This window comes from Diadema antillarum, unplaced genomic scaffold, assembly GCF_040938485.1.
Source record: "Diadema antillarum isolate AM-2024a unplaced genomic scaffold, OU_Dant_1.0 seq00000511_RagTag, whole genome shotgun sequence".
NCBI lineage: Eukaryota > Metazoa > Echinodermata > Echinoidea > Diadematoida > Diadematidae > Diadema > Diadema antillarum.
In genome coordinates, this window is record NW_027271465.1 from 187,904 (window position 1) to 210,277 (window position 22,374).

General features: G+C 36.4%; 1 protein-coding gene across 1 annotated transcript in view; it reads left to right on the top strand.

Annotated features, from left to right (window-relative positions):
* LOC139734116 (uncharacterized) overlaps positions 1-22,374 on the top strand; it is a 76,663-nt gene that overhangs the window by 6,931 nt on the left and 47,358 nt on the right. The window contains exon 2 of the mRNA XM_071644932.1: positions 8,158-8,190. Within this exon, the coding sequence (XP_071501033.1) occupies positions 8,158-8,190 (33 nt within the window). The remainder of the gene's footprint in view (positions 1-8,157; positions 8,191-22,374) is intronic.

Consider the following 22,374-nt stretch of genomic DNA (forward strand, 5'->3'; position numbering starts at 1 on the left):
TTTTAAATTTAATGTCAACTGTTTGATACTAAATTCCAATTTGATTCCCATAAACGTATTGAACAGAGTAACCATACACTAGTAGTAAAGCAAGCATGGCATGTTTCAACAGACCATCAGTTAACTTGTTTTGCTTTTTATTTATTTATTTATTTATTTATTTTTTTTTTTTGGGGGGGGGGGGTTTAAGACCCAGTAAATTGGGGGGAGAAGGTTGACCCAATTGAATCTATAGATCTGCAGTCACTGCCAACAGGGGTGCATTTGAAAACCACCATAGCAGGCTGCATATAGGCCAGCTAGAATAGAATTGCCCATCAGTGAATATGTGCATGGAAGCGCACTCTCATCAGTAACATTTGACCCAAGTTGAGGTAGATCGGGTGTGTGTGTTACACTTACATAGAGATCAGTGATTTATAAGCTGTACACATTTCTTTACGAGGATGCCTGAATATCCGAGTTGAGCCAACCTTCACATTGCATGGTATGCCCATGCTACAGGTCCTTAGCTGAAACTCACCCAGGTTCCCAGTAGCATTGTAATGGGGAAGAAAATATAAAATGTAGTAAGAGACAACAGCAACAAATGTATCACTTTGGGTGGGGATGTACATTGTGCATTACATAGTGTGTGCATGTGGACTAGTGATTGTCCTGTAGTGTCTGTGCAGAAGATTTGGGGTTTCTATGGCATAGGACTCTATACAAGGTCACTAGGGACATGCAGCCCACATAGTCACCATGTCTGACAGCCTCTTCTTACTTGTGTGTGCTTCATGTGACAATGCTGTACATTATGTCACAGTTGAATGTGACCTTTAGACTGGGCTTGTATTTACCCCAGTGTCTGTGTTTACCAGACGCAGCTAGTGGTATAAGGACTCATGTGCATTGTGATTTACAGTACATTTACCGATATATCAATATTATGAAGGTACTGTAAATCAAATGGTTGTGCTCTCAGAATGGAATCTTCCATGTGAACTTTTGGTGGAAAGAATATTTTTTGCATAAGGCATTATTTTTCATCTGATGGATTTCTTTATTTTAGTCGTATGAATGGGGATCGGAAAAGGGAAGTGTCAAGTCAGTTTAGGTTTGGCAGCTAGTATTTTGTTCCCCCCATATTTTGGTTTTGCTCTTGTTTGTTTTTTTGCTTGCTATTTTATAGGAATAAAAAAAAAATTATATTTCATAGACTTACGTCACCTTTTGTACGAGCTCTACACATTACGGTGTAGGCACCCACCAAACCTGTCTTGTAATTTGTCAGGGAGAATATGGATCACTGTCAACCCATTAATTTCTCCAGCAAGTATTGATGACAAAATCAGTTAAGCCTTAGTAACTTTCTTCGGTAGTTAAGTACATATTGTAAGCCTACTGTTTTGATGAAAACAAAACTACTGTGTGATTCACTCTCCTGACTACTGTAAAACCAGGAAAGTTTGAGTGCATTTTAATTTTGCGAATTTCGTGAAAGCTAAGATTCATGAAATTAAAATGCATATGTGTGAAAGTTGTTGTTTACACTACCGTACATGCATTACATGCCAGTGGCAGTTCCCCCAAAATTTATGCCATGCAAAAGGCAGCTGGCTCTGATTCATGAACATTTCTTGCTTTACAGTATAATATGAGGGACTTTTTTTAATACCTCAGTAACAGCAGTGATAACATGTTAAAAAAAAGACAAACTGTGAATTATGTACATGTAGGACTACATGTATGTGTACGAGAATTGTGTCTCTGGCCAGACCTGCCTGGGTTCTTCATCTGTAGAAGAGAGGTGTAGGCTGGCAGGGTCAGATAAAAGACCTGGCCCCTGAGGGAGATTGCAGCTAGCATCCCAACACATAGCTTCTATAGGCTCTGTCAAGAGAAACAGTGTGAATTCCATGGGGTCAGTGAGAGGTCACTGTGCCTTTGGAAACTGTGTGGGCAGGATATCATTCATGTTTACAATCTCAGAGCAGGATTGGTGCCAAGAAATGCTGTGGTGATTATTGTTTGTTTAGGGAGTATGATCATCCAAATGCCCACCCCTTTAAATAGTACATCAGTGTATTGGCTTTGAACTTCTAATTATTGCAGGTATGCATTGTGGCAAAAGTTGCTACAGAAACTCCGCAGCATTCTCATTGTTATTGCTCAAATGGTTGATAATACACTTCCACATTTGGAGGTTACAATTTAATAGTTTCAGAGATCCTTACTTTCACTTGAGTAATGAATGACTAATCTCCTGTATTAATTAGTAAAAGACTAGTAAAAGCTCTTTCCTTCAGAGCTTATTGCTAAATGTAGCTTACCGGACAAAATCATCAGTTTGATTCATTTTTTCATGATGTTGTTATGCTGAATTATAATGCTGACAATAAAAGTTGCAGTGAAGTGCTCTCAATATGTGCACGCTTCCATTACGGGTATTCATCAGTGTGTGTGTGTATTTACACAATCCTACACAAAATGTTGTATAACCCCATTGAGCTTGAACAACACTATCTGTGCTATATAAAGTTTTTTCATGTCCATACATGTATATGGTACAACATGTATTTTCTCTTTTGAAATTGAGGGATTGTTCTCTGTTAACATTAAAGGACAAGTTCACCTTCATAAACATAAGGATTGAGAGAATGTAGCAATATTAGTAGAACACGTCATTGAAAGTTTGAGGAAAATCGGACAATCCGTTCAAAAGTTATGAATTTTTGAAGTTTTTGTGCAGTAACCGCTGGATGAGAAGACTACTGCAGTGTGTGAATAACTTAGATGTCACATGCGTACAACAATATTAGGAAAATATAAAGAGAATTTCACAAAATTTCATCTTATGAAAAAAGTTCACATTCCCCCGACTCGTTACCGACAAATGTTATGGGTAACATTATTCCCCCTGCCTCTAGAAAGAGCCAAGTCAAGTGCTCTTTTATTATGTGAAAAAAGTGAAAATATGTTGAATTTTCTTTATATTTTCTTTATACTGTTGTACGCATATGACTCACAAGCTGTAGTAGTCTCCTCATCCAGCGGTTCCAACACAAAAATTTTGAAAATTCATAACTTTTGCATCGATTGTCCAATTTTCCTCAAACTTTCACTGATGTGTTCTACTAACATTGTTGCATTCTCTCAATCCTTATGTTTATGAAGGTGAACTTGTCCTTTAAGGTGTTTTTATAGAAGGAGTGGAGTCTTTTTGAAATATGTGTATGTGCAAATTTATGCGTAGGTTCTACAGCATGACAATTGCACATGATGTATGCTTGGCATTCCGCTGGCTTTGATGTTCCATGCTCCAAGCTACTCTTCCATAGAGTTTGGATATGGTGATCAGAGAAGTATTTGTAGCTCTCTCTTAGTTTTAGCAATTTAAGCCATATTTCAGAGGGAAATTTTAAATCCTATATGAAACTTAGTGGTAATATTGTACAGAACAAATTTGTCTAGGTTTTCTTTAAATCTCCATGCTATTAACTGACCCAGACCAAAAAAGGGAATATATTAGTATCCCATAAAATGTTAACGTTCAACATTTTTATCACATTTGTTCATTTTTTTTTTCCTTTACTAGGTTCAGTACTCGATTGTAAAAAACCTCTGGATTAAATAATTGGCTGATTTATAGATCTGCATACTGAAGTAGCATGTTACAGTCGGCTGAGGACAATTTATTATGTAGTAAATGAGACAGTGAACTGCTGATCACCAAGTTTGGTGTGTTTTAGGAAGGATGCAAAGGTACATGTAAGTGCTCTCTTTTGTCAAAGCAATTGATTACTATCTGTGATAGAGAACAGTACATTAGAATGCTTCTTGGGTAGGCAAGTAGTTATCAGGACAAGTGAGACTTACCCTAGATTGCTCTTTTACGTGTAGTAAGTATTCTTGTCTGTCTTTATTGTGTGAGTTTGAGTACTGCATCGACCAATTCGGTGCGAGTACTTTTTTATGGTAATTTATAACTGGGGGGCTTCGAGTAAGCCTAGCAAAAGATAATTTGTGCACTGACATAGCAATGCACCTGGCTCATTGCATAACCCATTGAAGTGCATTTGTTCTTCTTTGGAAGCCCCCCAGTTCCGATCCTGACATGAATGCAATGTGCATGCAAACATTTCTCCGTTTACTTACTGTACTCCACTATCGCAAATTTAATCACTTGGTAAATTGTCGGTAAGTTCCGATTCACAAAAAATTAGGCTTGTAGATATTTTCATGTTTTTTATTTCGCAAATTTTGCGAGAGCCAAGATTCATGTAATTAAAATGCACATGGAAGTTCTTGCTTATGCTACAACATACAATTTTGTATATGCATTGAATGCCAGTTGCATTTAGCGAAAATTTCATGCCGTGAAAAAGGGCCATCGGCTCTAATTCGCGAAAATTTAATGCCACTAATATTTCTTGCTTTATAAAAGTACAGTGTGTAGACAGTGTTGTGCATGCTGTTCTTCTAGTGCTTGATGTGCCATTTAATCAATCAGTTGACTTGTCTATCATGGGCCCACTCCTCCTGTCTAGTCTAGAATTTTAACAAATTGTGAAAGGTCAAGGGGGGGGGGGGGTAGTCCCTAGTGGACTGTCCAGCTCTGGGTTTGGACCGCAGACAGTCTGTGACAGGGCAGAATGTCATCTTCTTCTCCCTACAGAGTGAACCTGAACAACTACAGATCTCCCTCCAGGGGAAGGGGGAAAATACCAATAACAACAAAAACATTGAAACAGACTGAAGCTAGTCACTGAATACACCGAATAGACTCACTTCTAGACTCAGACTAGAGATTGTACTGAGAAACAGATCACATGTAGTCAAGTATTGTAAGCATTGCATAAATAGAGGTACAATGTATTTATATGCAGTACATCTAAATATGTACATTACATGTAGTAGCTAAAGTTGGCACAAATTATCTTCAGAAATGTTTGTGATTTGATCTCTTTTATACACATATTTCTTATTGTCTTATTGTTGTTCTGAGCTAAATGTGTTTCGAAGCACTAAATAGAAAACACTACATGTATCTCCCTGATTATCTCTTATTGTGTACAAGTCTATAGCAATTGATGACATACGTACACCACAGCTACAGCAGTAGCACCCTTTTATTCTAATTCTGTTTAGAAGGGCTTTATTGGTTTGGTGATTGATGGCAGCCATATTGATAAGATTCATCATGTACCACCACTCAAAATGCCTTGATGTTTACTTAAAATACCTTGATGTTGTGGACTCTATGATATAGTTTTTTTAAAATTTTATTATTATTGTTATTATACTTCTTTTTTTTTAGTGAGAGAAAATTTATGCGGGTATTACTACAACTTGTGGAGGGTGAGAGACATTTATATTTCACAGGTTTATTTTTATTTTTCTCTCAGATTGTTTCTATTTTCTAATTTTAGACAGGTCTCTGGAATTTGTTGCTGAATTAGGGTGAAAGATTATCAGCATGTTTCATGACCATATGATACTCTTAGTGTTTAGCGTCATTCTGTGAAGATAACATATGTTTCATAAGTAGACATGACATCACCATGTGAGGACAGTCTTTCATAAAACAGAGAGATTGTTTGCTTTCTGCAATGTCCCTTTATGGGTCCAAGTCACCAAGAGATGCCTGTGTGTACATTTCCTATTGAAGGCATAATTACCTTTTGCAGATGAAACAAAAACCCAGCTTTAGTGCTTCAAAATTGTTCTAAAATGTGAGAATGTGAGTTGTACTAGCCTCAGTTACTGTTGCTGTTCGTTGTTCTTGGATTAATCATTGTAAATTTGTTCAACTTTGAAAGTGTAAATGTTGTCTAAAATTAAGTCATTTGCCCCCAATTTAACCCGTTGAGGACGGGCTGATTTTGCTACAACATGCATTTCCCATAGACCCCTGCCCGAGTATACTCAGGACCCATCCTCAACGGGTTAAAGGGATGGTACAGCATTGGTGGAGATGAGAATTGGGCTTTTACTTTTTGTGAGATACCGAGAAAACACTTATGGTATAGTACGGAGCATACCATTTTAAGAGGAATTCAAAGTTTATTTGATGAAAATCGGGTTTGGAATGACTGAAACATCCAAAAACAAAGTAAAACAAAGCGATCATAATAAAGTGTAGGTCCCACACTTTATTAGAATCACTCTTTTTTGGATATCTCAGCCATTTCAAAACCATTTCAAATAAATGTTGAATTCCTCATAGAATTACATGCTCTTTCATATTTCATGAGAGGTTTCTCGTTATCTCACCAAAAAATTTTAGAAACCTGAAATTAGGTCTCAACCAAAACTATACAATCCCTTTAAGGCTTGTCTTAAATGACTGCTGTTGTAATGATACATGCCATTGCTCATAATTCGTGCGTGATCACTACAAGTATGTGTTGAGTTTTGCTGAATGTGAAAGAAAGACAACCATTTTTACCCATGGACACCCAAAGAGTATTTGTAACTTCTACATCAGCTTCATACTTGCTCTAAGGGTTTATGGACAAAGTCTATGATTTCAGAAGTTTCCTTGTACTCATAAGATACAGCTACTGCAACCAACTCTTTGTGGTTTATCACTTAACACTGTTATCAGTGCAAATGACTGACTGAGAATTTCTTAAAATTGCCTCCCCTGCCTGACATAGCAGCAACAGTCATACACTGTATGGTCATTTTTATTCTCTTTTTTTTTTTGAGGGGTTAATCTGATGAATGGGAATATTCGCTCAGGTTAAGAAAAGGCTGTCGTAAGGGTAATGTTAAATCCTCATGCATGTCTACATATTTTAAAAAGTTAAAGTGCATAGATATAAAAAGCTCATTATTTTAAAGGCATAATTTGCCATTTGCCCATGAAACAAAAATCCAGCTTTTGTGCTTCAAAAACGTTCTAAAATGTGAGTTAGGGATAGAAACAACCAATGTAAAAATTTGAATCAGTATAATTGATGTTAAGTATTGCTAAACATACAAAATGTGAACAAAAGTTATAGTTAAAATGTTTCTAGATTTAACTGTCTACAGTTACGGTTTATTGAGAAAAATAGTGATATCTCCTTATATTTTAGCAGGGTGCTACATAACTTTTTTTAACCACTTGCCTGGTCAGGCAAGCAGATTTTCAAATTGTTGTAGAACACTTGCCCGAACATGAATTTTACTTGCCCCAAAAGAGAATCCCAATATATCAGAAATTGACGTAGATCGCTTGTAAAGTCAAGGGCTTGATAAAACACAATCATTTGAATAAACAGCACATGTGCTGAGTAACAAGCTTGGTTCGAGTGTTGGTGTTGGATTGCATTGGGACTTCTTCACGTAAGTGTTGGGAAGTAAAGGTGGCTTCAAAACGTTTTGCTTGCCCAATTTGGGCAAGCAACTTTTCTCATTGTTACCCAAACACTTGCCTGACTTTGATTTCTACTTGCCCTGGGCAATCGAGCAAGTGCTTACAGTATGTACACCACCCTGATTTTAGGCATTATTGCAAAATTTTTACATGGTACGATGTTTTGTGGTACAACTGACCAACACATATGTATCAAATGTGATATCTCGAAGATTTTATAAATCTCTGAGCACTCCCAATGGTAAACAGTACCTTTAAGCTTCTCCCAGAGCAAAGCTGCTATGTCCTTTTGAAGTATAAGAAGTCCACTTTAGAAAACTCAGTATTTTAAAAATAGAATAAAAAAGGAGAATGGGGAGAAGGAAGATCAGAAGGATGAAGAGAGAAGTAACTTGTCTCTTAAGTGAACTTGTTTAGTTCTTTTCACTGACTATGATGCTGTAGATAAGCAGATGATACATGTACTGTCCTTTTGATGTGTAGATGCATCTAGAGCCTCCATGGTAAAGTTTTATTCAATAAAGTTTAATATGCATGTATGTCCCATTTTATGCACACCACAAGAAGTCACAGAGAGTGCAGAATGTTTAATGATCGTACAGCCATATATCTGGTTCAGAAAAATCTGGGGCAAGTTGATGCTAAGAATAACAGGCAAGATAGCGTCATTGAACGACTCTTGTGTTACTAAGATACTGCCTTTGCAATAGTTGGTAACAAAATTAAATGAGTCATTTTCTGTGAAATTTATTCATGACTGGTGTTCCATAACTCTGAGTGAATTTGTGTCTTTTGTTCTCTTCTGACAGTAATCCTGCTGCAGAATACAGGTCGTTCTCAAGGTGAGTAGCATCATCATTTTCACTCTTTTATTCAAGAGGAAATAATTTCAACTTGAGGTAAACCTTTAAGCTGTATGTGTGTGTGTACTGGCCTGGGAAAAGCTTTGACCCCAAACCTTTCACAGCAAGTTAGAAAAAACATGTGGAAAAACCATTATGTTATGTGTCTTTGTTTTCACAATTATGGTGCTTCATTTTCTTGCATATGAAATAACATTTGCTGAAGAAGATCATCAATGTTCCTGGTATTAGCATTTGGTTTTGTTTTTTGTATTTTGTTTGTATGTTGGTATATTTGTTTTTAAACATGCCTAGATTGCTATCTACCAAGGAAAGGGCTTCTCTAAACTATAGTATGTGCGGGTAGCAGTGGCTATCAGCTATCCTCTATCTGTGAATACCATTTAGGATTAGGCAGTGGTATATGTTAATAGCTGATGGTAAAATATTGAAAATCGTAATTAATTCACAATTACTTAACTTTCTAGAAATAATGCATTGATGTCTAGGGATTTGATATTCTAATGTTTGTCTTACTGTCCAAACTGTGTTGCATTCAAAATAAATGGAATGAAAAATAACAAAGTAGTTCGACAGGATTTTGAGATGTTTCTGTGAAAACCATGGCATCTCATTAGGTTTAACAGTTGTCCATATTGCAGATAATCTGAGTGCTCAGGATGGATTTGTTCATAGTTTCACAAATGTTTACATATCTTTGAGCACAGTGTGTATACATACATGTAGGGTATGGGAGAAGAGAAGACGCAGCGTAATCTTGAATGTCATCTCTGGAGACATTTCTCTTCCTAATGATATAAACATTTTGGGATGGTTGCTTGATGTTCGTGATCTCGGCTGCTAGTGAGTTTGAAGCCTTTCTCTGGCTCTTTGTGGTATGTTATCCCGTAGCAGTGCCTCTTGTCGCGCAGACAGTCTCTATACGGCATTCATTAGCAGGCAGACTCGCCGGGAGTGAATCAACCTGGGAGAGGATACAGCCCTTAACTGTACTGACCTCTCTCAACAGACACTCGTAATCTCTCTTTTTCTCTCTTCTCTTTTTATCTCACTATCTTTCTTTCAGTTTGTCTGTCTATCTATCTATCTATCATCGCTTTATATCTATATATCTATCTTTCTGTCTTGCCAATCATTAGGCCTTTATTTCTGCCAAAATGTAGCTTGTACACTCTTATGTGCAGTATGTTTCCTTCTGTTTAGCATTTCTCATGTACTTACACCTTTTTTGAAAGTTTTTGACATTTAACTTTCTGTTGTCTTGCAGTCTTTGAGAGAAAGTTGGGAAGATGAGAAAACAACAGGGGTAGAATGAAGTACTGCAAAAGTCAACATTTTTGCAGTGTGGAAATTTGTTCGTATTTTGTGTGACAAGAAACTAGTGTTAGAATAAAAGCACAAAAATATTTTTGCCTGTCATATACCACTATGTGTCAAGTCTTGATTCTGAGGAATTAAAAACACACAAAATTTTACTCTGCTGAGTCCCAAAGATTACCGTCTTAAAGATATCCATTTTTACAGTAGACTACATCTTGCTAGTGATTATTCAGTACCCTTTGTGTGTACTTGTATATTATAGGCTCAGTATGTCACACAAGATTTATTTCTAAGCTTTGTTTACTGGGAAAGGTAGCATGCAGTGTCAGTTAATTGTAGGTTTGATGCTGTGTAGATTGACGTGACAATCAATATTTTAGTTGGGGTAATCAATACTGTATATCTTTCAAGTTATTCTAGACATGTTGTTTATCAGAGCTTATGTTTTAGGCTTTCTGTCAGTTTGGTTTAGTTCACTTCTAATCTCTGTAAAGTATCAGGAAGTGTTATAATGTGAAGTGCTCTACAGTTATTTGTATTCTAAGAAGCAGATTTGATATACTGCAAGTTTAGAGGATTTCGTGAACTGTGGCTACAAAGTTTACCTCGCAGAGGAATTTCTATCTAAATGTATATTACATAAAGTAAGTTGGATTTCCATGATATGGATAAATGTTTGCATACACAATTGTCCATATATGTGTTAACCACACTTTCCTTGAAAAATACAATCATATTAGTAGTATTGGATTTCTATGAACCATTGAAATTTACCACAAAGTCTCTTCAAACGTGTAGGACACTTAATAGCAGGCAGTAGCTGCAAGTAGAGATGGTAGAAGGGTTTTTTGAGAGGCTTTAATGCTTGGAAAAACACAACTTTGAGGGGGAAATCCCTCTGCATAGTGAATTATCATTTTAAGACAAATATAACAAGGTAGCAAACATGGTTGTGAAGACTATCATCTACTGTAAAAGTAGATATTTTTGCACGAGTAATTTTTAGCGCTCCGCCGGGTAAGATGAATTTCACATGTTTTTTATTTCGCAGAAGCAGGATATTAAGTATAGGAACATGTGGCATGTAAAAATATTCGTGGGCATAAAATGCGCAAAAATTTCCACTGTGCGAAAATTTTCGCTTTTACAATACTCGGAATTATCATACAGAAATGCCTCGTTCGACTCCTTTGCCTCAGACATGAAAATAAAGTGTATGGCTTTAAAAACTGATACATGAATACACTTGTAGTCCAAAGAATTTGATGCGTAATGTGATTTTCAAACTGTCCAGTGTATATTGACTACGAAAGGTCATGATACAGTTGTAATATGCTTGATAGAGCTGATAAAAGTACACTGTATGGGGTCTTTGTAATCTGCCTGGACATGCTGTAAGCCATGACAGCAGTTTAATTCTCCCTATCGCATATAGCCGATATCAAGTGATATCACCTTGCGATACCGATGTCTGATCGATCGCTCTTGGGATGTACACTTCCAGTTTTGTTGTTTACCAACGTCACCTCCTTCATCTGTAGATTTTTTCCGTAATTTCGTTGTGTTGCATCATCGGCCCAGCATTCATGGGCCGCTTTGGAGAAGAATCCCATTCATCAAAAAGTTACAGATTAGAAAATAACTCTATTATTCGACAGATTATAAGACAGAATTTAATACGAACTGTAAATATTAGTACTTCGGCATTCAATGTGCACAAAAGTGTACATTTACACATTGCGCGTTCATAACCGGAAGTTTATATCCCAAGAATTAAAGGTAAAAAAATTAGAGCTCCACACACGTTCAGATTCATAGAGCTATATGTGATAGGGAGAATTGTATGCTGTATCTTACTGCCCTGTGATCAAACTTTAGGTACCAACATATGGCCCTATCCTTGATGTCTTCTTATATTCTATTAACTGCGTTGGAGATCATGCTATTTGGTAGTGACAATGGTTTTCCTAAAACAAGAGATCTGTCTCTCACTGTTTTTCGATGAGATATGAAAAAGATTGTGAATTATTCTTTTTATTCTTTTAAATTCTTAAAGCAACGAATTAGTTCCCTTGTCAAAGGTATCGTAATGGCAAATGTCTAAGTGTGGACCATGAATTAAGGTTGCCAGATTAGCACACATGAATGCCTTTTGTACTATGAAAAATATGTTACAGTCTGCGAAATTTTGCAAATAATAACCATCATGACTGACCAAAAAACAACACACACACACAAACAAACAAATAGCAGATCAGTCTTGACGATAATTAGCACAAGTACAGTTGGTATGCTGATTTGATTAGGAAATACAGAAACAAAATATATGGCAAATTGTTAGCTTCATGATTCTGTAGGCATGTTGTTCTACACGTAGATGCTGTGAGGTTGTGAAATTTTGTGATGTTTTTACCATGCATGCTGTGCACGTGAGAGAAGACGATGTAAGAGTAAGGGGTGTGCTACAACCAGAGCTGTTGCTATGTCTGCCTGTATAGTGTTCTCTATCCAGGAGCCACACAGCACCACATTGAACAGTCTGCACGGCTTGACAGGCAAGGCAGACGGTTTTCTGTGTAAAGGCTGCGTCTTCCCTGCCACTGTTTCCCTCCCATCCACTATCCTGTGTATAGATCAGAACAGTAGAGGTTTCCCCCCACCCTCCAATCCACCCAGCCATGTGTTAGACATGATCATTTACAGAGAGGGGCCGGACAAGGGAAGGCATATTTCATCCACACTGATTTTCTCCAGCTCCTAAGATTTTCTCTCTCCTCATAGTTACAAGTGATGTCTCATTGAATAGGCAAGTTGGGTACAGTGCATTCTGTATCTACTGTAGAAGCTTTTGCTGATAGGAACAAATGACAATTTTAGGTGTATAGTTAATGTCATTTTGAGAAGCTCTTATCCAAGAATTATATACTGTAAAACAAGGAATGTTTGAGTGCATTTTAATTTTGCGAATTTTGAGAGAGCCAAGATTCGCGAAATTAAAATGCACAAGAAAGCTCTTATCTACAGTATACGCATTGAATGCTAGAGACAACTCGCGAAAATTTTATGCCGCGAAAAAGGCTGTCTGCTCCAATTCGCGAAAATTTCATGCTGCGAAAATATCGTGTTTTACAGTATTCTGTCAGATGAGGGTCCAACCCAAGTAGCCTGGACAGGACTACTTTTTCTTGACATCTGAATTGTATTTCATGGTGGATCCTGAATATCATAATCTGCATCATTATGTACAGTAGGCCTGTGTCTAGCTACTATTCTAGTTTGTCAGTCATGATGGTCCATGTTTTGCTTAAATAATATATGATAGACAGTGAATTGGGCATCCTAGATAAGTATAGTGTTTTTAATTGGATTTAGTTACCTTAATATTTAATTTCACAATATTTGCCTGTCCTACTGTAACCCAGTAAATCAATAGAGGCCGTGATTTATAGTGTTACTCATTTGTGGAAACTCAAATTTCAGTCGTCCGCATTCAAACTTGCACAAAGTTGCCATTTCAGAAGTGTTCCTGTAATGAATCACTTTCATTTCTTCCTCTGCGGATGTCTTGTAGAGGAAGAAACTATTTGTGGTCTCTTCGTGTGCGTTCTTGCATTTGAAACACATTACACTGTTCCACCACTGATCAAGACTACAGGTTGAAGACTGGGAATTGTTGTAGAAAACAACTTCACACAGCTGCACTCCGAGTACACAATCTTTGGAGGCATTATGAAGGCATGTGTAAGGGTTCATCTTGACATGGAACAGCCCAAATGTGTAAAAAATAAAATCATAAATACTTCTCCGATGCTATCTTTCTTTGATGCAGTGAGAAAGACAAGTGTCAGTACACATATTTGTGTTGATAGATTTCATTCAATGCCAGGTCTGGTTTCAACAAGTTTGACTTACATACAATTGTAGTCTGTCCGCAGTGCAAACAAACCTTCATGGTTAATCCTACTGAACCAATTTTAGACATTTTTTTCCTTCTTACATGTATGCAAGTTTGTGAAACGAGTGACAAAATTCATCATGCTAAATGAGTTACGTAATCTAAGAAAGAATTTACTAATGTCCAGTTTTCATTCTTTGGGGTTGAAAAAAAAGAGGTGCGAAGTGATTTGAAGAATACATGTTATTTTCTGAGTTTATTGTATGCAGTGCCTCCAGCAGAAGAAGTATAAGATGAAAATGAAATTTTTGTGAAGTATGGAAGGAGAATGCATTCTATAGAGAAGTTAATTTGTGTGACAGTGACAACAAAAACAGAAGTCAGTGGAGACTGAGTAAAATGAAAAAAAAATTAAAACATTTGAATGTTTTGGCAGTCAATATGGCTTCATGCTAAGATTGCGAGGAACTTTCGTAGGGGAGTGTAATGTAGCTTGTTTAAGGTAGAGACTGCTTATAATGTCCCCAGTAGGACATTTTGTGTGTGTGTGTGTGTGTGTGTAAAAGACACACTTTGATAGAATATATGCTTTTATTCAGAAAATGTGGATAAACCAAATTCTGGTATATAATACAATAGGCAGTGTATAATATACTTTTCATAGTTCCAGATTCAGCTTTTGCTTTGTATTCAAATATGACCGTATTTCCACCCCTATTGAATTTGTAAATAATATCAAGTGTTTGAAGGTTTGATGTACATTGTATGGGGTACGTGAAAGTAATCACGTCTCATGCACTTTGATACAATACATCTTGGCCAACACCCGTGCGATGGGTGGAAACCCAATATACGGTGATGTGGTTACCAAGGACTGAAGCCGTAGAAGTGGAAGAGTCACTACCTGCAAGTTTTTCACTTGTTGATCTTGAATCGCACTCCTCATCTCACTTCTCATCAGGGTTGACCCTCTTTAGGGAGTGGCTCTTAAAACTCGACTTACCCTGCCTCCTGGGCTTAGCTTGAGGTCTAAACTCATCACTGGCTGACAAGAGGGCACAAGAGAGAGACTAACATGGTATCAGGTTTCATGCTAATGAAAAGTCATGTTTGATGACCAGACACAATCAGTATCATACGATGATAGAACCTCTGTATGTGTGTGTGTGTGTGTGTGTGTGTGTGTGTGTGTGTGTTGGGGGGGGGGGGGGACTCTTTAAAAAAAAGCATCTTGCTTCCTTGTGGAAAGAAAATGTATTTGTCATTTCAAAAGCAGAATGATTTGCATAACCTGTCATCTATTTTAAAAGTGGTAATGTAAAAGAATATCATATTAAATTCAAATTTTAAAAGTTGTGTTGCCATTTGAATATCAAGAAGTAGTTTCACATGATATTACTATTGGGCCTTGATGTATTTATATGGAGGTTGCTCAGATTGGGTTTGACCAATAGTGATCACGTGTTTTTATCAAGTTTTTGATTCTTGGTGGATATGATTGGTTTGACCTCTCACGACCTTGAAAACACTTCCTCATTTCGCATGCATGATTATACAGGTACACAATGTGTTTTTCCATACCAGCGTATGGAGAGATTCATATCAGGACATAGTGTTTGTGACACAGCTCTTTGTCTAAAATGTTATTTGCAGTGGGCAGTCAGCAAGAATCTTCATTGCAGTGTCAAAACATGACAAACTCTGCATGTTTTTAAGTACATTTCTGTAACAAACAAAATTGCCTCTAAGTTCTTTTTTGAGTATGAAATCCCCCTTGATTATACAACATTTGTTTTGTGATACGCACATTTGCTCAGTAAGCTGAGCGAGTAGGATTAGGACATACATCCTGTAGCTCAGAGACTTTATACGAATAGGATGTCTGTGGTATATCTTGTGTTTAGTATTTTAAGGAATCGATTTTCCAGGAAGAAGTAAAAGCGAGGGATGGACCATATGAACAGTGTCTCAACCACTTCAAAGAGATAGCCGTGTTCATGTGCCCATCAATGTCAATTACATTGTAATGCCTACAGTAGTTTGATAAGTGCTGATATTCAAATGGTTTGATAACATTTTTACATCTTTACTCAAAATTTTGCTGGTCAATTTCTTTTGTTTCATTTTTTTTCAGTCTTCCCATATTGTTATATATTCACTGTGTAATATGTTATTGTATAACAATGTTTGTGTAGTGTAAGTCGTCCAGGTCATGAGGTTGAGCAGTCAAACATATATAATACAAAACAATGAGTAATAATGCAAATTAGTTGACTTAAAAAAACCAAAAAGACTTTCATGTGAGGGAGGCACATAATCAACTAAAAAGAAATAAAGATAGGATAATATCAGCATAATATGTGTTTTAAGTCATAAACATGTGAGTGGTTCTAGCAAAACAAGGGACAAAACAATAGCAAACTGTAAGAAATATACATGTATTGGCTGGTAGAATGGGAATGAGAATGATTGAGTTTTATGTTTATTTTGATTGTCATTTTTTGTTTTTCTTGTTGTGTGATGAGTTCATTTACAACTCTTTGCCTTCATTGCAGTACCACAAGGTAACATTGTTACTACAAGTAGAATACAATGAACATTGTAGGTCTACTTTTATGGTATTGTTTTAAATGGGAGGAGTATGTAAGTGCATGCAGGATTAGAGAAAGGTTTCAAACGGAAGGTACAAACCAGTTGGTCTTCAAGATTTAGCATTGGAAGATTTTATGACCATTGCCGAACTATGTACAGTGTATGAAATATTCTAACCTAAGAACCTATAATATGCATTTCATAAATTGAAGACTATCATGTACAATGTACTCTATCATGTACTCTAGACTTGCATTTTTATTGCTTTAAGCATTTGATGTTTAGTAATTACTGTCCCTTTCGATTGTAGAATACCGGTACCAGGAAAATCATGTGTAGAGTTCTTGGCTTTGCCACAGGACTGGTTATTGCATTATCATCGTCATCATCATCATTGACAAAAATCATTTTCACAATTTGCTATTAAATTAATCATTTTCAGTTTATTCCACTGCAGTAAGCACAGAGATATTGTTGTTAATAAATCTTTTCATTTTTGATAGTACTTCACTTGTATACCAAGCTGTGGTACTGTGAATACTTTATGAAATACTTATAAATCCTTGCAACTAAAATTGAATGCTCTACCTACAGTACCAGCTACAGCTGTAGGCTGCCACTATGTGATACTCGCATGTTTAATTCAACTGCAATAATGTTGAGCTTCATACCAGGTACCAACTTCTGTGCTTGGTTGGTTAGAGAAGAGCATTGTGGAGCACAAATGCTATGGAAGGTCTTGAACCCTGTACCTTCCTATACAAACCATCCTGGTGGTACACAACATATGGCAAATCTGTTATCAAAGTCAGTAATATCCTGTCCCTCTTTTACACTTATAAACATCTAGTGTACCTTTTACCTTATACTTTAACCAGGGCCTCAAACCTCACAATAGTGATTGCTTCCCACAGTGTCTAGGAATTTAGGGCTTTGGACAACTGTTATTCAACTAAACAACTCATCTCCTTGGTCAGGGGCTCTGCACTTGTTTCATTCTCAGTTTAGACCTCAAGCAACTTATATTAGTCATGTCACACTTTTCCTGCAGAAAATGTACATTTCATGTGGAGATATATATTTCTTCTTTTTTGTCTGATAAAACAACACAAAAATGATATTTAAGCGTGTATGTGGTAAAATGTTATCGGACATGGCTGAACCACCCAACCCACTTGTGCCTGAATGATTGATACAACTTACCTCTTGAGAACAGAGCAGTATAAAAGCTAATGGAATGCTATCATAGGAAATGGTGTACATGGAAAACAAAGTCAAGAGAATGAATTAATTTCGTCATCAGTTGAGAAAAGAAGAAAAAAAATGTGAAGTTAAAAAAAAAAAGATAGACATGCGTAGGAACCTAACTCCTTCTCCCAACCACACATGAAAGAAACTTCCCAAAATTTTCATGAGCATAAGAAAGACCAGGAAATGAAACTGTTTGGTATCAATGAAATTTTGGAATGGTATTATGTTAAGGTCAAAGGTCAAGTAACCTTCAGTACATAGACACCTTCACAGACATGTGACTTGTGGTGGATTACTGGTGGCATAGCCTGAGAGTGAAGCTCATTTGATAAGTTTTTGAAACTTATTTCAACATACAGGCATGATACTACCAGTAGGACAGGTGATTTTATGCATTGCTTTTCATCTGTGTTGTCACAAGCTTTGTGATATGTATGTTTAAATGTTGACTGCATTCTTTCTTGATGTCAATATGACATGGATTTAGGGGAGATTCTCACAATTTGAAGTGATGACCAGCATGAAAATTTCAAGGTTTCCATTGTGAAAGCATCATTAGTATGCAAACTGTCAATATGTACTCTTTAATTAGTAATGAAGGGAAGCATTTTTTAACTATTTCAATATGATAGAGAAATGTAATGATTGAACTGAAAGTAGATAAAAAATACAAACAAACCTGACTCTTACGTTGTATACAGTGGAAGTGAGCGGAATGAGAAAAGCAACATATAGTGAGGGAGAGTAAGTAAATTTATAGACTGGTGACTTTCCATGAGTATCTTGTGAAGAAGCCGCACATACATTGTACTAAACTGTTGCCAGTGTATCAGGCTATGCATTGTGATTATATAATACTACATTTGTTTGGCATGTGACTGGGCTGTGTCCTTCACCGTCCCTTAACCCTGTCTGCTCTCTCTACCAAAGTTCATACACACCTTGTTATTGTATGTGTGAGGGTGCATGTGTGTGTGTGTGAATGTATGTTGTCTTTTGTGGGACTATAATTAGAAGACCTTACTCTTCAAAATCAATGGGCTAATGACCATATATTTCAAAAGTTGAACTTTTGTTGGGTGTGTGTGTGTGGGGGGGGGGGGGGTGGGGGGCTTGGGGGCTATCTTCAGGATTGACCCAAGTAAATCAATAATGGTCCTTTAGTTGTCCAGAACTGACAAGCATAGCAGCCAAACAATGGCTGGAGAGTTGACCTGGTCAGTAAATGCAGACATGAATATGATACTGGCCCGCTCCACAGTATTCATTAAGGCTATGGATAGAGATTGTATTCCGTGAGGTTGGCCGATCGTAGGTTCACTGCTCTGCGGCTAGGATCCTAATGCTTTTTTTTTTAAAATAGGCTTTCTATTCATAAAAGAACATGCTGGCTTTCTTTGTCCTGCTGAATTAGTCCAGGTTTTCATTTTGTGTTTGCAATGGTGTGTTATTCACACATCAAAAAAGTAAATTTAAACGGAAGCATTTAATTCACTATAGGCCTACTGTTAAACAAGAAATGTTTGTTGGCATTTTCATTTCGCGAATTAATTGCGAGAGCCAAGATTCTCGGAAGTTAAAATGTGTGTGAAAGTTCTCGTTTTCACAATAATGCATTGGATGCCAGTGGCAATTCGCAAAATAGTTTCAAGCCGTGGAAAAGGCTTGTTGGCTCCAATTCATGAAAATATTGTGCTTTACAGTAGCTAGAAGTCATCAAGGAATAAAAAAATGATAATGTGAATATGACAGACCATGTTAATTCAAAGAGAAAGAGAGAAAGAGAGAGGAGAGAGAGTTTTCTATGACATGTGCATGTTTATCTTCAGGTTTTTGTGGTTTGATGCAGTTATTATCATGAGCTGAGGCATGTAGAGAGATGTGCTTAGGTATGTGGCAGTCACAGCCAGAGCTGTATTATTGAATGGATGTGTTCAAAGTCTGCATGTAGTGTGCTGTCTGGCTACTGTCTGCCTAGTGTGTATGTGTGTGTGTGTGTGTGTGTGTGTGTGTGTCTGGGTGAATGTACATGCTGTGTACTGTATGTGTGTGTCTCCTAGACATGCAAATCAACCCAAGGACAACCCAGAGTTTCATAAGTTGGTTTGTTTGTATGTGTGTCTGTGTGTACATGAGTGTGTGCGAGGATACATTATGGCTGTGTATGTTTGTTTTTATATTGTTTGTATGGTAGTCTATACAGGGACAATATTGGATTTTACTTGACATGAATGATATTAACATGGAACACTGGAGCCTGAAAGATGGAACAGAAGACTTAGATACTATAAAACGAGGAATGTTCGTGTGCAGTTTAATTTCGTGAACTTCGCGAGAGCCAAGATTTGCGAAATTAAAATACACACAAAATTTTTTGTCTACACACTATATGCATTGAATGCCAGAGGTATTTCATAAAAATGTCATGCTGCGAAAATATTATGTTTTACAGAACTGTAATGAGATATATTTTAGCAGCATGAAATTTTCACGCATTGGAGCCGATGGCCTTTTTCATGGCCTGAAATTTTCGCAATTTGTCACTGGCATTCAATGCATATAGTGTAGACAAGAACTTTCACATGGATTCTAATTTCGTGAACCTTGGCTCACGAAATCCACAAAATTAAAATGCACTCAAACGTTCCTTGTTTTATAGTACTGTTTGTTTCACACTTGCAACTTTTTTTTTTTTCCAATTCATTTAGGCCTATTCATAGAAAGTCTGAAAGATCAAGTGAAAAACTTGTCTGCTGTCATGGCATTAAATTAGGCAGAAAGAATTTTCAAGTTGCAGGGATGTAGTTTCTCATCTGAAAGGTCACATTAAATTTCATTTTTGTAGGAGTTTATAACTATTCATATATATTATATGCAATTATGTAATTTCAAAAATCACATTTAACTCTTTGTGTTGTGTGATGTATTATTCACCAAACTATGTAGGGATAAGATAAATCAGGTTAGGAAACTGATCGTTTATTTTATTTTGATTTGTTTTATTCTATTTATTTATTTATTTATTTATTTATTTATTTATATATTCACTATTATTATTATTATTATTATTATTATTATTATTTTTTTTTTTTTGCAAAAGACACATTACAAGTGTAAGTGCTGGGATTTAATAGTAATACATAGGGCTCACAAATATCACGTTTGAGGAATTTGAAATATTTTGAGTTGTGATATTTTGACAATTATCCTCGCAGTGAAGTGCGACCCAATCTGTATCTCTAAGCTCACTCTGATAATAAAGAAACATTTATACACAAAGGTAATTGAGTGTAGAATAGTACTAACTGCACAAATACTGTTATTCAACTGAGGACAACTTGTTGAGCTGTTAGTAAAGCCATACAAGCCTACATGTATACTCTCAACTGTGAGGATGGTAACAAATAAATGTGAAGGGCAGGTGAATTTCATCAATCAATTCATTCTTGAGTTACATAATTTTAATATTACCAGTAAACTGCTGTTGTCTGAAGCCATATGGCCACTATGCAAAAGGAATTGAGTATCCTTGAGTCAGTTTTATCAGAAATGCACCATAAAGTAGTAGTGTTATGATGAATCTTTCAGACATATAAATCAACAGGATAAATCAACAGGTTGTTTCTTTTTTTGTTGTTGAATATTACACATACTTGTTTACCTAGTCATGTTGACCGTGATGAAAAAATTACATGCAAACATAAAATTTTGTCAGTTCATGCGTGTTCTAATTCACTATTTTGTAAGAGGTTTACATCCGTATCATATAAGGCCACACCCATTTTTAACAGAAAGAAAGTCATACATTCAGAATGCGACCTGTATGCCATTACAACTTAGAGAATCACCTACTTAGCCAGCACGCATAATCATGTATTGGACTGTGCAATGTGTTAATGAGCAACCTTTAACATCCCGTGAATTAATCAGTGTTTCTGACAACACCTCCTTTCCACAATCAAGGGACAACTTGATTCTTCAAAATTCTGACACACAGGTTGCGTCATTCATTTCATATCCGCAAAACTTAAAATCAAACAGCCATGAAATATTATTCAGAAATACAAATAAAGTGGATGAACATTCAGAAAAGTAATGACATTTTTTATCAAAATAAAATTCTTCTGTATTTTTTTTTGTTACCAAAATTGGAATGCAATTTCTATGGTGATGTGGCTGTATTGCAGACGAATATGGTATGCCAGATTTTGAAACCCACCGTGTATGCTACTTCTTTGTATCGCATCACATTTTTGGGTAAAACTACATAAATAGTATCTTGTTATGCATGTGTAGATTAGCTCAATTGATGGTCTGAAATTTTATTTGGAATAAACCATTTATGCCTGATAAACCAAAACCTAGCTTCACCTATGCTGAAATCCTCTTAAGTATAGACTAATGAAATTTAACAATATACATATAAATTTTGATTTCCGTATTTTGCCAATTGATATGAAAACCACACCCATGTACAAACTGCACCCCAACTTTTAGACATCTTGTTGAGGAAACAAACGAAAAAATTAATTGGGGAAAAAACTTGGAGAGCTGAAAAGGGAAAACCTGATGTGAAATTGGAGCCTTTAATCTATTTAGAAATTCATGCAAATTTCTTTTCCCTTCTGATTCTTTTTCTTTTATTAAAGTTTTGCCAATTTTGAGCAGTAGCATGCAGATTTGTCAATTAAGATCGCAACAAGTTTTATAGTACCTTGTTGTAACACTGTGGACCTGGGTAGCTCTCGGCCAATGCAACAACAGCAGCACCACTTGGCTGTAGTGTCACTTACAGATGTGTGCCTTGGCGTGTTGTACCTCTTAGTATTTTTCTGTGGACATTTGATTTGACTTTCCCATGAAGTGATAAAGTAATCTTTTTGTGGGGTTGAATGAACGTCTCAGACACATAAGTCCATTTATCACTGTTCTTAGGTTAGGCCAGAAGAAAGAAATAAAGAAGAATCATGACTTTAGTAATCATGCCAAGGGTCTTTGACTTGAGTGTGATGGTCTCTATACCACCCATCCCAAGTCTGGTACTTTGTCTTTCATGGGACTTTATTTTTGTCAAGTTTGTGTTCACTATCTCATGTCGTTAATGT